Genomic DNA, 14373 nt, shown 5'->3' on the forward strand with positions numbered 1-14373 from the left:
ATTGACGTGCACATCATTCAATACCAGTTCTCTGAATTGTAGAACTTCCCCTTCAAACAAGTCTGGTACAGGCCCATTTCTATGCTCTATATTTACTTGCATTTTTGGCCACTTAACTTCAACGCTATGTTTTTGGTTGTGAACTTTAGACAGTCTACGGATCTAACAGAGTTAGATGGCTGTGTGGTTTTCTGATATTTTTTTTAATGTACACAGGTAATTTTCAAATGGAAACCCAGAGGTCACATCTAGATGACCATGAATATTTACATCATCACTAAGATGAATCAACCCATGTATATTGTAGACAACAAACTCAGGACCATACAATTTACTGAGGTGCTCCACAAATGACACAAGTAACATTTTCGCGAAACCATTCAGAGCTGAACAAAGTCGGGGATTGGCTAAAATCGAGATGGCAACTGAGTGCAGCATGAAGTTGTTATATATTTCCTCAGGTAACACACCCCTAAGAACAAGAGTATACAGAAGGAACTGCCTTAGTTCAGTTGCCTTCCACCTTAGTCTTTCTGCCAGACTCCTTGGCTTCCTAGCAAATTCAACTGGGACAAATGCCTTCAAACTTACCAGCTTTTCAGAGATCTCCTGCATGTCACGACCCGAACGACGACACCGAAGAGGGCCAGAACTGCCAAACCACAAATCTAAGAGACTCCTCATTACTCCCAAACAAACCAAATGCATATAATCGTGAGGAAACTGACTGACCATACCAATACCTGTTTCAGTTAGAGGGGAAACTGCTATGTGATGTTCCTCATCTGTGCCCCTTGAAAATGACTCATCAGTCCTATCAGGAGCACTAACCTCTGGGAATGTCATGCGGTGACGAGCATAAACACCTGGCTGTAAACACTTATCACATCCTGCATAACCTGAATGGCCTTTCACCTGTTTGATAAAGGCTCTAGCAGGAGCATCACAAATGAACGAACTTACCTTCAGAAACAAGGTTTTTGAGCCTATGACAAATCCCTCTCTCAGCATTGTCAATTCTTGAACAAGGGCACCAAGATACTCTTGCAATAAAGTGGGTTTAGTCTCACCACAGAACAAAGCAATTAACAGTGGCCTGCTGGAAACATAATCTTTGTGACGCAACATGCCTAACACTGGCCAGAACTGAGTCGACAAGCTCTTAAACAGCGGCAATCCATCAAAATTAAGCTGCAACATAAACACATTTCTATCTGGAAATTTGGACGACAAATACTCAAATGTTTTGCGAAACATGTTCAAAATACCAAAATAGAAAAACACCCCACCAGCCAACCTTTCCAGAGTGTACTTGGTTGCCGTTTTTAAAAGGGTTCTCCCATCCTTTGGAAGAAAGGGGTGATGCACTCTAAGGATGCACAGAAGAGCAGACAATGCCACTAATGATGCACCATACTCAACAGCCCAGCCAGACAGAGCAGTGGACAAATCTAAAGGAGAAGAAATCTCATCCTCATCCTCATCCTCCTCGTCATCTTCAGAGACCCTTATCCTCACTCACCATCTCAGTGTCCACAACTTCACCAAAGTCACTACTTACCATCTCGTTGTGCTCTACGACACCTGTGCAAAGACTTCTTTGTACCTCTAAAATTCTGTCATTTGTCCTTTTTATGGCTCGCTTGCGCATGTTACACCACTGGGACCGCTCCATTGTGAACTGGGGAAAACCAAACACAGACATTTGTTAACGCTACTGATTTATTTAGAGAGAAAAGAGAGGAGAAAGCTCTTTGTATGTATGTCTTGAACTGTGTATATCTCAAGTAGTCTAGGCTGTACTGTAAGGTAAACCTTATTCACATAAAAAAACAACTCCACTGCTCAATTGATTTATTTGTATTGAAATTTGAAGTCAAATCTTTCACTAGCCTTCACATTCACAATGTTACACTAGCCAAATAAAACAGCTCCATTCAAAAATACTTAGAAAAGGTAATACAAATATTTCATGTTGAAGCCTGCAGCTTATTGATAATTTTATTTCATGTAAAAATCTGTCAGGCTCAATTGTGGAATAAGATAGAAATCATGCAATGAACACGGGAAAGGACATTTTTTGTTGGTGAGGCTAAAAACAAAAAAGTCTAAAAACACTATAGCTGCATCCCAATTCGCCTACTTATACTACGCCCTAAAAGTATGTACTTTTTTTTTTTGAAGAAAAAGTACATACTTTTGAGTGTGTAGCAAAAGAGTAGGCAAGCTTTGGGACATACTACTTCGTCATCTTTAATGGACAGCTCTGTCACGTGCATCCTGTCAGTAAACTGCCCTGTCAATCATCTTGTCACAGGTAAAATCCTCCATTCAATCTAATTTAATTTCCTACAGTTTCGGAGAGAAATGTAGTCGCACGTTCATCTGCCAGTCATGGGTCTTTCATGCGGAGACTCTCCTCATGTGTTTTCAATTTGAATGTAATGATGCATTTAAAAGTTAATGGCTAAACGTGTCTTTACAAAAGTTAAAAATGCTGCTGCAGATTAAATATAATGTGGAAAACATTGAATAAATAACCTCCGGACTCGTTCCATGTCTGTAGTTTTTTTTTACTTTTCACTCGTGTTTGTAGTTCTAACCGAATCCTCGTCCAACGCGCGATGGGTTGTGGGCAATATTAGCCGTTAGAGTGTACATCTGCACTTCAGATTCTGACCGGAAGTAGTAGACCATCCGGGTATCTTTGGAACACTCATTTCAACATACTACGATTTGGGATGTACTAATTCTACTTTTGAATACTATTTATGACGGATAGTATGCGAATTGAGACGCAGCATACGACTGTGATCGGTTTAGCGATCTTATACCGCCTTTATCAGATACACCGATGTGATTGGCTGCCCCGCAGTATGCAGTGGGAAAATGTCTGCCTCTTGCATTCTTTCGATGACCACCAGACAGAACGACAGGTGCCGTCTTGCGGAAAAATCTACTTAGCAGATAAAATACGTTTAAATAGCCGACGCAAAAAAAAAAATGCAACATAGAACAAGAGTTAAAAACATACAGAACACAACTTACCTTACTTTTACTTGGCTCTTGATAGTCACCGGTGAAATCTCTGTCAGGAAATGTACAGGAACATTTGGTTTGGTCAGAGAAACGGTTTGGTGAACATGCTAAACCTAGTAGCTAGCTAAAGTAAGTGCTGACGCTAATGTCTGGTACAACTATTCAAAAACGGGACAGTTTAATGCTTCTCATATCATATAATGCCAGTTTACACGGAACTTACCACCTACAATATACAACAGAAAATATAATTAGGTAACTGGCTATTTGCACGATAGTTAATGGAATTACTAAAAATAAAGCATAGTTCAGCTTAAGTAACACACTTTACCTCAGCGCGGTTTAGGTACTGAGGATGAGAATTGTCCGACCTCATTTAAAATGGCGCGGCAGCAAGGTCAAAGGCCAGGGTAAATCACAAATGTTTTAATAAGTTCGTTTTTTCATACTTAAATATCATGTATCAGTTTTATTTTATTATGTCAAGTTAATTATGGTCAGACCCTACCTTTACATACATTTTAAATACGAAACAGTAATTTCATTTTTGGTTAAATTAAATAATCTTCAATTCCTAGAGATAATTATACAAAATACAAAAAGTAGTCAAAACGCCATCTAACAGAAAATATATATTATTATTTTTTACAATATTATGTGCTTAATATTTTATTTAACGAAATGTCAATCTTCATATTTATAACAGAAGATACAATCTTCAACATACAGTACAATCTTCATGTGTATAAAGGAGTCACCTTCAAAACAGTCCTTTTCGAGTAGGAACAAGCAAATAGGCTATAAATATTTGGTTAGCATCTTAATTTAATCTTTATAAATAACTGGATACTAATTATTAGTATCCAATAAATAAGTAGCCTAAATAATGTCAACTGAATGTATTGATTAGAGTTGCCATAGAATAAAGATTTTTCTAGTCGACTATTAGTCATTTATTTAAGCAATAAGTTGACAAATCGCACGTTTATATTAATTAAATACTAGGTGTATGGAGGAATAGCCTATCCTATTCCGCGCTCAAACGCATGCATAAATCTTGCCTCAAAAGCAGGCTAATTATAATAAATGTTTCTGAAAAAATAAAGAGGCATTTTAATTTATTTAGAAAACAGTCGTTTATTAATAAACAGTGTCCGTGTCAAGCTTTACATGTATATTCCGCATGTCTGTTAGTTAGGCATTAAAGTTTCAGTTCATTTTCTGCTCCAGTTCACGGAGATCATGAAAGTGCGCCTGATTGTTTTATTTTATTTGACAAAAGCACAATGCTTTCTTGTTATTGTGAGTTTACACAAATAAAAGTAGTTGTGAATGATATATTATTATTTTCTGTATGACTAGAAATGATAAGAGTATTTTATTTCAAGTTGTTTCCACTGTTAGGAAAATGCAAGTGTTCGCGCCGGCGACTCCGTGCCATGCAGTGTGCGCTCCACTTGGATATGCGTCAAAATCTTGTTAATTTGTAATAATCTTAGCCCTGTAGTATTATTATCGTCTAACCTGTATTATGACTGACATTTGACGAATTGCTTTGTTCCTTTTTTTGGATAAAAGCTTCTTTTAAATGTAGCCTGTAATAATATAATGATAATAAAAATGAGTTCACCTAAGACAGTAATATGTTTATCACAAAATAATTTATGGATGTTTTATTTTTATATAACCTTTTACAGTTTTGGAAATGTTTGTGTTATATTTCTTTTTTTATATGTGAAGTCTTTTTTGTGCTTATTTTATTATAGGCTACTGCACTTTTTCCTCCCAAAAAAATTTACTTTAAAAGATAGGCTACAAGTAAATGTGTTTTTTTTTTTGAAAATTCTGGAAATTATCCATTTTGAAAAATTAAGTTTAAACACAATGCAATGCATCCTGCAGTCCCGCATCTAAACTAACGGAAGTGGAAAACCGTTTAGTCAGTTGAACCCGCTATGAATCATGGGAAATAGAACCGGTGGATAGCATGAAAACGCCATCTCATCGTCTCCTCTAAGTTCAAAATTGTCCGTTTTTTTTTCATCGTTCATCGTTGTTTTACCTTTTAACTTCCTTTTTTTGTAAACGGCGTTTGACTTTGTTTGCACGTTCAACTTGTAAACACTGACTCCCACCTACGTCAAGCGTGACCTTTTCAACGTAATTGCGTATTACATGACGTCACGAACGCGCATCACAGAACAGAGCAAGGCGAGCATTTGTGCTTATAAAAATTAAACTTTTTTATTTATTTTTTAAATGAGTGATCGTTTGGCTAGATAAGACCCTTGTTCATTGTCTGGTATCGTTTAAAGCCATTTGAAGCTGCACTGACACTGTCATTTGGACCTTGAACCGTTTGGGGCCCATTGAAGTCCATTATATGGAGAAATGTTTTCATCAAAAACCTTAATTTCTTTTCGACTGAAGAAAGAAACACATGGACATCTTGGATGAGGGTTTTTTAAAAGTGAACTAATCCTTTAAGTACTTTTAAAAATAAGTACTTCTGTACTTTTACTTGAGTAAAAGTACAGATTCTACTGGTCAAATATTACTCCGTTATAAGTAAAGTTGTAAAGACCGATTTTTACTTAAGTACGGAAGTTGTGTACTTTGTCCACCTCTGAGTACTGCTTTGACAGTTCACCTCATCACTGCTCTCATGTTGTGTGCCAGCCGAACTGGATGTTTTATGTCAAAAAGGCAGCATCTTCTTTAAAACAACAGTTTTCTTTTTAATTAAATATAATTAGTAACAATACTAATAGCATCCCGGTAAAAGCAATGCAGGATAAGTACAAAACAAAAACCAAATACTTTGCTATTCACATTAATTCCAGAGCTCTATTATTTTACTGTACATCAACAATTACCTTATTTGTGTATATTTATTTCTCATAAGCAATTTTATGAGAACCATCTGAAACAAAGTTGATACTTAATGAGCTCCAGCCCCCTAAGATATGAAAAAGCAACCTGCAATAAAACTGTCTTCTGAGAAGTTTCAAAATAGGAATCAGAGGTTGGATCTGTTGTCAGGACTGCCTAGTGACCATTCGATGGTCTGATATGTAATCAGGGAACTTAAACCAAAAAATGGGTTTCCAGTTCTCCATTTACATGAAGATCCAGGATCTGGTTCCAGCAACATCACTAATAATAGTGGCTGCAAAGAGCTCAGATGCGTCTTTATCTGATCTACATTAGCTCTCTGATTTTTAGGCTTCTTTGTTTTCTGGTCTAGAGAAACAAGTATCTAAGTAAATAAAGAAAGTGAGAAAAACTTACAGTAGTACTGCTTTGACAGTTCACCTCATTACTGCTCTCATGTTGTGTGCCAGCCGAACTGGATCTGTTCTGTCAAGAAAAAAGGCAGCATAGTCTTTCAAACAACTTTTCTTTTTAATTGAATATTAATAGTAACAATAGTAATGGCATCCCAGCTAAAGCAATGCAGGATCAGCAAAAAAAGAACATGTTTGTTTTTATAGTATAATAATTAATTTGGGATATTGAATAGGCTACTATGTTGTTCTTACCTTAAGCCTCACATATACCGCTGACCTGCCAAACTGTGGGCATGCTTTTATAGCTGCAGGGCAAACTGAGCTCAGCTCAAGAGGTATTACCCTTCTCCTCCTGTCAACTCTGCAGATTTCAATTCCACCCTCTCCTATTATTGGAAAACCTTTCCTAATTTTCTGATGAAATGCTCTCTCATCCATTGAAAATGGCACAACTAGTTTTTTAACCGTTGTACCTGTTTAAAGAAAAAATTTATCAATATCAAATATGAATATCACAAATAATAAGCACTTACGTTGTTTTGTGATGAGATGCGCCCCACCATTTTCAATAGAAAGAAATCCTAATGATGCTCTGCCTAGCAGCTCTTCTCCTTGTCGTGGCTGTGACTCCATCTGGGATGTTGCTTTGGAATAGGATGGGCATTTTAGTCAATTTATTATTTAGATCATTGATAGGTCTCAAAAAACGAGTACTCGAGTACTCGGGGGGCGGGGCGTGTTTGGGGGCGGTGCTTATTCGGGGGAGGTGGCGGGGCGTGTCCGTCATGGAGACAATATCAATTTAATATTTTCGCAATATTTTGGATTACATTAGCACTTTCTGATAAACCAAATTTTATTTTACAGTATATTGGCTAAAATTACACTTTATTACACAGAGTAAAACTGACTTAAATTACTAAACAAATGATTATATAAGTATATGTTCATCATCATAAAAATGAACACACATGATACTTTGAGGAATACTTTATTCAACAGTAAATAAAACGTTATCTTCAGTGTTAGGCTACTTCAGCAGCATATTTCAACTGTGCTTATAAAACAACGACAAAAACTAGTGTTTTTTTTCAAAGCTAAAGGAAAAAAGTGTAACAAACGATACCGTGGGTATAGCCTATAAAACAGACAGAATCATTTATTAAAACAAACAACAACAAAAAAATATTCTGTATAGGCCTATTTACCACGACTGATTAAATTTAAACATAGGCTACAGCCTACATTTTGCTCTTCAAAAAGATAAGTTGGTCTACGTGCTCAGGCGAGAGGCGTGTGCGGAGTCTATTCACAATTAGGCCGGCGGTGGAAAAAACGCCGTCATGCAAACAAACACATTTCAGTGTCATGCAAACAAAAATCACTCTCACCGTAATCTTCACCAAAAAGAGTGTCGAGTGCCGTTGCTGCTGCGTGATCAGGCTGAGGGTCATTTTGAATGGGTGTGACAGAATTTGAAACGGTGTCGTAAAGCTGTTTCAGACTCTCCTTTACTCTCTCTCGAAGCTCTGTCTCAAGAAACTTCAGATGTTGGATCCAGTGTCTTGGATCCAATGTTGCTGCAATCAGAGGTAGAGCCACTTTCTCAGACTATGCGCCGTTTCAGAGATTCTGCCACTGCTGTCTTGAATTCCGAAACTCTTCACTCACTGGTCTGTGTGTTTAGGTGTTTAGTGATGAGGCTATGTGTGATCGGATAGACCATCGAAACGCAAACATGCGTCTCACTGCACATTGTTGTTGTGGTGCACTTCAGAGACTGGAGAACAGGTATCAGTTCTTCTATAATCTGCCAGTGCTCATCTTTCAAGTCCAGCGTATTCGCATCTGCAAGCTTTGTAGTATTGCGATCTGACAGAACAGCGCACACAGTCCATCTCTGTTCGAAAAGACGTTCGAATATCGCACACAGAATTCCACCGCGTACGACAGTACTGGATAAGTTTGTGTTCGGTATGTTCTGCTGTTGTTGTGCCGCTGTAGCCACGGTGCTGTGGTGAAAATGTGCCACCAATCGGCTACTGGCACCTATCACGCTTTTAACAGACGCAACACTGAAGCCGTTGATAGCTAACTGCAGGGTGTGTTAGAAGCAGGGCACTGATTCCCAAAGTCCTCGATTCGCCAGAACCATGTTACTAGCGTTATCATGAACACATGCAATTACTTTCTCCGAGCTTGACAGCCACTGTTCTGTAGCATATTTTAGGTAGTTGGCTATGTTCACAGCGGTATGTCGTTTGTCGAAACTACGCGTACTCTAACACTCCACTATGCATTTCCCATTCAGCAATGTAATGACAAGTTAGTGTTATATAGGATTCAGTGGTCAGCGAGGTCCATGCGTCCGTAGTAATAGCCATCCTCACTGTCTTTGACAGTTTGTCTTTCAGTGAAGAAGCAGTCTTTTCATATAGAGCTTCTATTCTTCTCGTGACTGTCTTGCGCGATGGGACGTTATACTGGGGTTCAACGTAATTCATCAAATCTTTAAACCCTTCTCCTTCAACGAAACGAATAGGCAGCAAATCTTTCGCTATCATTTCGGTGATTAGTTGTGTCATCTTCTCACCTCTGGCTGCGTTGCATTTCTGTCTGACAGCAAAAGATGCGATGCTCATCTGAGTTGTGTCTTTGGTGGTATTGGAAGACATTTTATGTACAAATACTAGATGATAACGCATTGTACTTGTGGTAGATTTGTGTGACAGCTTGGCGCTGCATATTTTGCACTGAACTGTTTTTTCATCTATTTTGTGGAAGTGAAGCCAGACATCACTATGTGACTTTGAAGCCATTTTCTCTGTTTTTCGATTTGGACTTACGACCGCGCTCTGGCAACGCTAACCAATCAGAGCTCAAGGTGCTGCCCAAAATGCTGCTATAACCAATCAGATTGTCACTGTCACGTTCGAGTGCCCATCCCTTTGGAACATTCTCAGTCTGATAAGAAAGCATTTATTTCATAATGCAAAGACATGGTGGGTTATATTTTTGAAGCCCAACGCATGTACGTCTTATAAGTGTTAAATCCATGTGTATTTTTTCTTATTTTTCAGCTTAGTAAAGTGACTGCTTTGGAGGTTTGGCCATGTTATGAGAAATGATAAACAATAATGCAGGACTGTACTGCTGTAAATCCAACCATGTTAATAAATAATTTTTATGTAAAATCCAAGGATTTGCTTCTAAAGTTGATAGGGATCAAAATTAAATTCTGTATCTATTTTTTTTTTAAACATAATTAATTGATATAAGAGTTCTGGGGGAAAACAGGAAATGTTTAAAGGTTAAATATTAAAATAGGCCAAGTGAAATTTCATGACAAAAAAAGACAGTTCCCTATCAAGGGAACTCGAGCTGCGTTGAGACGCATTGGGAACGCCCTGCGTGATTGCGTCGTGAAGCAAGTGTTTTCGGTTTTCCTGCTGGTTCGCCGTTTCAGGACACCGAGGTGTCAGCATCCCCAAACGATCCTCCGAGGAGGGTCGTACAGCAGTCAGTTCGGTTTCCCTGCCGGTTCGCCGTTTCAGGGCGCCGAGGTGCCTGCTTTTTCCAACGATCCTCCGAGGAGGGTCATAGGTACTAAGCTAGTTAGAGGTAGGCAAGATCTTAAGTAGACAACTTAAACAAGAAGTCCTGACGGTGAGGCTATCAGTCTTCTGAGGTTTCCTCCGGGGCAGGAACGGTTTTGAGAAATCGTTTCTCCTCGGCGCCCTCTGGGGGTGCGACTCTCTGAGGACTGCTGCCAGTTCGGTTGTTCACTGCCGGTTTCCCGTTCAGGGCACCGAGGTGTCAGCGTCCCCAAACGATCCTCCGAGGAGGGTCGTAGAATGGTCAGTTCGGTTGTTCCCTGCCGGTTTGCCGCTTCAAGGCACTGAAGTGACTGTTCAACCAAATCCAGAGGCCAGTCTCGAGAGACTGGTGCCCTTAGTAGAATTTCTGGCAGCTTGGAAACTACTGCCACATATTTCTCAGTGGGTCCTGCACACTATAGAAAAGGGTTTCAGAATTCAGTTCGGTTCTCGTCCGCCCAGATTTCTAGGTGTCCTCCCCCCACAATGGTGGACCCTGTAGCGACAATGGGTGGTACATTTACGAATTTAGTTTGAACACAGATTAAAACAACACGCATTGCCATGTGACCAGCCTCAAAGACATTCCAACCCCCTTTTTCACTTCCTCTCTGCAAGAGAGAAAGCCATGTGACAAACTCACACACATGTGGCAAACACACACACACACACACACAAGTTCTCTAAATTCATAATATAAAATGGCCACAATGTTAATGTACATTATCCTAAGTGTGAAAGCTTCTAATATGCAAATCCTATGTAGTGTGTATTTTTCATATGTGTTTAATATCATTTTAAATCTCGTGACGTGTCCTGTCGCACCGACAGCCCATTTACGACGCTTAGGAATGCACAGAGAGAGTCGACCCTCACCCAATGCCGGCTGAAAGACAAATGAACCCCTGTTGTCCTATATTCTATAAATATAACCACTTGAAAGATGTGTTAAACATGTACCTAATTTTCCCATCTCATGATTGTAAAACGTATTGATGTGGGATTCCTTTTTATGTGTTCATTAATGCTTAAGACTTGATGTTCACTTGACACACTCATGTGTTGCATGTTTAGTCTTGTTAAAATCCAATTGTCGTCGCCCACTGGTTAATTTACATTACATTTAACTAATGTTGTGTTATAAGAATTAGTATTGTATGTTATCAGAATCTTGAAGGGTCCTCTCTGAAAAACCCTTCAAATGACTTATTCAAATTCACTGTCCTGAACACAAAGAGCCATAAAATCTTCCTCCAAAGGAGCGCTTTTATTGGCTCACACCCCCCAGAGGGCAGGACAGCTTCACACTCAAATAGTAAGGAACCCTACTCCTCGCTCTCTTGCCCATGCTCTGGTTCCAACATCTTGACGTGCTGAACGTCCCTATCTGAAGATGAGGCCGCGGGCCTACAAGCCTGCAAGGCCTCTCCATTCCCTGCCACCCAACGGCAGATGAAAACTGCAACGGCTCCATTATTGAATGGGCAACCATTCATTCTTCAACCTCCAGCAACACTCAACTTCAGACACCTTTTGAAAGGACCGCGCACAGCCCACGTGCTCCGGGAGACGCATTAAATTTAAGGAATGACATTTACACACACACGCATACAGAGAGACCTGGTACAAGTATTTATTTCTTTCCAGATTTAATTGCTTAAAGACTGCTTATCCCTGTTTTAAATTAATGATTTCCTTGGTGTTCTCAAAGGTTAACTGTATATGATGTTTGCGATATTTGATATCATTTAGACAATGATATCCAATCTTCTTTAGCTTTAATTCACTTCCATTTTCCCCTGCGCAACTCCATGTCGTTATCCGTTTGTCTTATGTGTTTACGTAACGTTACCCTGTGTAAATACCTGTATCACGTGTTTAGATGTAGAATTATGTATTCATTAGCTTCGTTTCATTAAAATACAAATATGATTTGATTAAACTGTCTCAAGCTCACATTACATCGTCCCTGAAATGTCTGATCTTAAGCTACAATGCTTTATAAATTTTATAAGGATAGGAGTCGTCATTCTTCTGGCCAGAGGATGATCTCTTCTGTGTTTATAAAATCGATGATCCTATTGAGAATTAATACAAACGCCCGTTCGCTGGACGAACGTAACTAACTTAATTCCAATCAGAATGATCTTATAATCGATCTGTAATTGGACTATTTGTATATTAATGAAGAACCATAGTGCACTATGATCATTAATATATACAATTGATCCATTATCAGTTTCGATAATTTAACGTAACTGTAATGTGCAAGATATCTTAATCATATTCCTGATTAAAATATAACTAATTCCCCACATAGTTAAATGACTTTATAGCCATTTTGAATGCGGTTACAACCCCGAGCAGGCTCTGGTTATGGAGCAGGAAGTACTGACACTTCTGCAAAAAGGAGCTATTGAAGGGGTTCCTCCTCCCAGCAGACAGTCAGAGTTTTATAGCCGATACTTAATTGTTCTGAAAGAGGATGAGGGGTTGCGTCCTATTCTAGACCTGCGTCAATTAAACAGCAGGTTTCAGAATCTCACGTTCAAAGTATGCTTACGCTAATATGATTGTGTCACAGATTCAGCCCGAGGACAGGTCTGTCACAATAGACTTGAAGGACGCTTACTTATCTATCCATCCTCATCACAGGAGGTTCCTGAGGTTTGCTTTCGGGGGCAAAGCATACCAGTATCGGGTTCCTCTATTCGGCCTAGGTTTATCACCCCGCACCTTTTCAATATGCGTGGGTAAAGCTCTGGCTCCTCTGAGACTCCAGGGCATTCGCGTATTATACTATATCGACGATTGGTTGATCCTAGCTCAATCTGAGCAGATGGCAGTTCAGCATCGAGATGTCGTTCTGTCTCATTTAAAGATGTTGGGGTTGCGACTCAACACCAAGAAGATTGTGTTCCTCCCAGCTTAGAGGACCACTTTTCTATGTGTATTGTAAACAATTCACCGTAAATGGGGTAAAACTAGGCCAGTCACTCACTGTGGAACAGTTTCAGACTGTTGGATCTCATGGCAGCTGCGTCCAACGTAATTACTTTTGGCCTTCTGTACATGAGACCACTGCAGTGGTGGCTCAGGACCAAGGGGTTTTCTCCGAGGGGAAATCCGTTTTCGAATGATCACGGTGACGCGGCTATGCCTACGTGCCTCGGTGATGTGGAAGAACCTTGGTTCCTCGCCCAGTGTTGGGGGCTTCTTGTCGACGCTTAATGCTATCGACGGATGCTTCCCTCACAAGTGGGGGGTGATCATGAGTGGTCACTCGGAGAAGGGTCTTTGGCAGGACCATCTTCCTTTTTGCACATAATTGGCTAGAAGTAATGGCGGTATTCCGAGAATCTCAATACTTCCTGTCAGACCCGAGAGGTCACCATGTGCCTGTCCTTCACACTGATGGTCTCGTATATCAGAGCAGATATCCTGTTGAGGCAGGGGCTGAGGCCCGGGGAATGGAGACTTCACCCCGAGGTGGTGGAGCTTCTTTGGGAGAACTTCGGTTAAAACTTTGCCCTGACGCATCCAGCTCCGCTTGGACTGGATGTGATGTATTAGGTGTGGTCGAGGCTACACCTGTACGCATTTCCCGATATCTTTGCTCCCGGGAGTTACCCTCATCTGGATTTATAGATACTGTGGGCTCGGCCTCTGAGGGGGCCCAGCTCATAGATTCAGGTCTCTCGACTGAGGTCGTGGAGACCATACTCCAGTGTAGAGCTCCCTGTACGAGAAGACTGAATATGCATTGAAATGTAAACTGTTCTCTGCCTGTGCGGAGAACGCCTTCTGAATCTTGCTGTCTACCCTATGGTACAGTACTGATTTCTGCAATGAATGTTTCTTTGCAGGGTTATCTCTGAGGAGAGATCCTTATTTCGTCTTCCCCGTGGTACACGAGGCTGAGGCCTGCACATACTTGGATTTGCACCTGGTATGGTGATAGTCTTTCTTTACCCCAGGCCGGGTTGTATTCCTAGGTCCCTACTAAATTTGCGCGTCATTTGTGCTGCAGGCCTTCTGTCCTCCACCTTAATCAGGAAAAGCTAAACAGATATTGAGCAAGTGAGTAGTTGAGGCTATCTCACTTGCTTATGTAGTGGCCGGACAGCCTTCAACTTTGGCTGTCCGGGCCCACTCTACTAGGAGTATGGCTGCCTCTAAGGCTTTCATTTCAGGAGTTTCTCTCCACGACATCTTTAATGCGGCAGGCTGGTCCTCACCGCATACATTTGTTAGATTTTATGACTTGGATCTTGGCTCCACTCCATGGTCTAGGGTGCTTTCTTCTTAGTGTGCGCATTGACTTGACACAGAACAGGCATTTGTCATATGGCGTCGTGGGTATATGGCTCCCAATGCGTCTCGACGCAGCTCGAGTTCCCTTGAAAGGGAACGTTTCAGGTTACTTTTTTTGTCCCTGAGAGGGAACG

The 14373-nt window shown here is 40.3% G+C and overlaps 1 protein-coding gene across 1 annotated transcript in view; it reads right to left on the minus strand.

Annotated features, from left to right (window-relative positions):
- The window catches only part of LOC306998959 (uncharacterized protein), a gene marked incomplete at its 5' end in the record, with an annotated part of 53719 nt that extends 44715 nt beyond the window's left edge, over nucleotides 1-9004 (minus strand). Inside the window, 2 exons of the mRNA XM_079613358.1 lie at nucleotides 7721-7909; nucleotides 8923-9004. Of these exons, the coding sequence (XP_079469484.1) occupies nucleotides 7721-7909; nucleotides 8923-9004 (271 nt within the window). The remainder of the gene's footprint in view (nucleotides 1-7720; nucleotides 7910-8922) is intronic.
- Nucleotides 9005-14373: the final 5369 nt, after the last annotated feature.

This window comes from Phoxinus phoxinus, assembly GCF_949152265.1.
Source record: "Phoxinus phoxinus genome assembly, chromosome: 5".
NCBI classification, from domain to species: domain Eukaryota; kingdom Metazoa; phylum Chordata; class Actinopteri; order Cypriniformes; family Leuciscidae; genus Phoxinus; species Phoxinus phoxinus.